Below are 2,328 nucleotides of genomic sequence, written 5' to 3'. Positions count from 1 at the left end.
ATGGCGAGCATCGGTATATCCTCGGATTTAGTGGAAGCGGCTCATGTTGTCTAATGGTGGTGCATTCGTTATCGTAAGGAGAGGTTCCGGGTTCGATATCTGGTTAATGCATTTTCCAGGTACATATTCTGCCCACAGTATTCGTCCTGGAGGCTCTAACGTAATTTAGCGGATCTTGCTTTATTCGGAGGCCTGGGTGTTGCTGGTATGATCACTGAAATGTAAAGACAATTTGATGTTTGCTTCGGTTCGTTAATCGAACGCTACGACTAAGGAATCAAAGCAAGCTCGGACGTACCTTCCTAACTCGTATTATTGTTATCGGTAGTGGTCTCGGGTGTAGTTCCCATTATCAGGTTTTGGTCCATTTTCTTCGTCCTCTCTGGCGTGTTCATGATCTCGACAGGGGCGCTCACACTCTACTTCCCTATTAGGGTGAGAACAGTGTGAACGGTGAGTCCCTGAAGGCTTATGCTTCCATCAGGGCGTGTCGTCCTTTACTACATCCCCGCAGCATCGAGAACTGTCGACTTCTATGAAGAGCACAAGTACGTCTAATGTATTTGCTGCTTGCCTTGGTAGCGCTTGTGATTTGCCCCTTTACGCCACATTGGATGTTATAGCAGGGGAATGCCTTTAAAAGCAGCCTGATTACACTTGATCAATGTAGACTATTCTCATCACAGGCTTAGCTTAGAGTTTTCTCCACCCTAGGGAGGATTAGGACAACGATCCAGGATGATGCACCAGCACCTTGCTTTTTAATAGGCGTCAGTGTTGGAGGAAGAGGTTTTATCGATACCATTCGCCCCGTTCCCTCCGGCAGGGCGGACGCCGACAATAGAAGGAACTGTGCAATGAGAGGCTTGCCTCTTAATTCACGAAGGTCTCAACCGGACCTGTTTTGTATCTTTGGTGTATGCGACCTTAGATATTTGTAGTTTTTGGGCTTGTTATTTTCATTCATCCGCCTGTGCACGATGCTCTTTGCTGAAAAGTTTTTGTATGCGCTCAGTTAATTCGATGTACACGGGAAACCTGTAGCGGTTGTCATGCTCATGCAATTCATGTTGGGGAATAGTAGTAGCAAATGCCAAATAATCATCACGTTCATCGTTATATTGATGGCGTTGCTTCCGGCAGTTAATTCTGTTGGAACAGGTCTGTGAAGCCTCCATGCTATGTTTCGGTGTGGCCGCATTGGCTTTTGACTGGTTGGTGGTGTCGAGTTGGTTAGCCTGAGGATCGAACCTCTGCGGATTTTATAGTGGCGGGTTCTGTTCGTTGATGACCACTGTCGGCCCTCTCTCCCTACTGCATTCGGCGATTATAGTTAGATACGCTCAAGCCTTGATGGGCTCAGTTGTGGTGAAGTTGTCCTTCTCGAAGGTAAGCGATCGGACGATCCTTGGCTTGATAAACCCGAATTAGACTTTGTGTCGGTGGAAGAGAGGACTCGTTGTAACCATTGGTGATGCGATATGAACTCATCGTTGAGTTGATTCGGGGAATTGATGGTATGTGTGATGTCGCTCACCAGTTTTACATTTCCTGATGGAGAAGCACTCAACTGCCGTCGACAGTACTGCTCAGGACAAGGCTCAGAGTACACCTGGTAGTAGACATATCTTATGTCGAGTCATGTGCAGGTCACCAACCCCATAATACAAGTATGGCTACGTCTCAACTGCTGCATGGGGAAGTGAGTCAGATGCGCGCAACGTTAACGGTAGGAAGAAGCTTGTTGAGGCCTGCGTGTCGGAGGGCGATGGGGGCGGCCTTAGATGGCGAAAGAGTCTCGAAAGAGGACAGAGTTGGATGCTCAGCTGCTTGCTAATCGCATAGCTCTGTTGAAGCAGGAGGAAGAAAAGGCTTGGAAGAAAATACAGGAAACCCGTAGAAAGTAAACTCTGAGACCTATTCTGTATCTTTTATGGTCAACCTATGATATCCAGAGCCGAGCAGATCAACACGCTACGTGCCGAGAATGAAGCCAAAGTCCTTGCCAAGGAAGAGGTGAACCATATAGGTGTTCACTCGCTATTTAATTGCAGTCGCAATAGTTGCATAAAAAGCAGTGGCAGGCAGTTCGTGCTACTCAAGCACGGAACGCCTTCCTGAAGGACAAGGCGAGGCAGCTGAGGGAGGTGAGACTTGCCGTAATTGGTGGAGATAGCAAGAGGTAATTGTGCAGGCCTCGAAGGGTGCTGTGTTGGAAAGTAAGCGGCATCTTGTACGGGAAGGTAGAGAGGAACAGATGAAGTTACAACAACAGAAGCAGGAGAAGTGGATCAGGGATATGTAATATGGGAGAAAGAGTGGTGTTAG

The 2,328-nt window shown here is 47.7% G+C and overlaps 1 protein-coding gene across 1 annotated transcript; it reads left to right on the top strand.

Moving 5' to 3' along the window:
• Positions 1 to 1,944: 1,944 nt before the first annotated feature.
• Pmar_PMAR006306 (hypothetical protein) lies at positions 1,945 to 2,301 on the top strand (the record flags this gene model as incomplete). The annotated part of the gene is made up of 3 exons (XM_002769156.1): positions 1,945 to 2,016; positions 2,064 to 2,147; positions 2,195 to 2,301. Coding segments are annotated over 3 exons (263 nt in total), but the record flags the coding sequence as incomplete, so codon positions are not given.
• Between the last annotated feature and the right edge of the window lie 27 nt (positions 2,302 to 2,328).

The sequence above is a fragment of the Perkinsus marinus genome (assembly GCF_000006405.1).
Source record: "Perkinsus marinus ATCC 50983 genomic scaffold scf_1104296966258, whole genome shotgun sequence".
Lineage (NCBI taxonomy): Eukaryota > Perkinsozoa > Perkinsida > Perkinsidae > Perkinsus > Perkinsus marinus.
The sequence above is the reverse complement of the archived record's forward strand: the minus strand, read 5'-3'. Positions and strand labels throughout refer to the sequence as shown.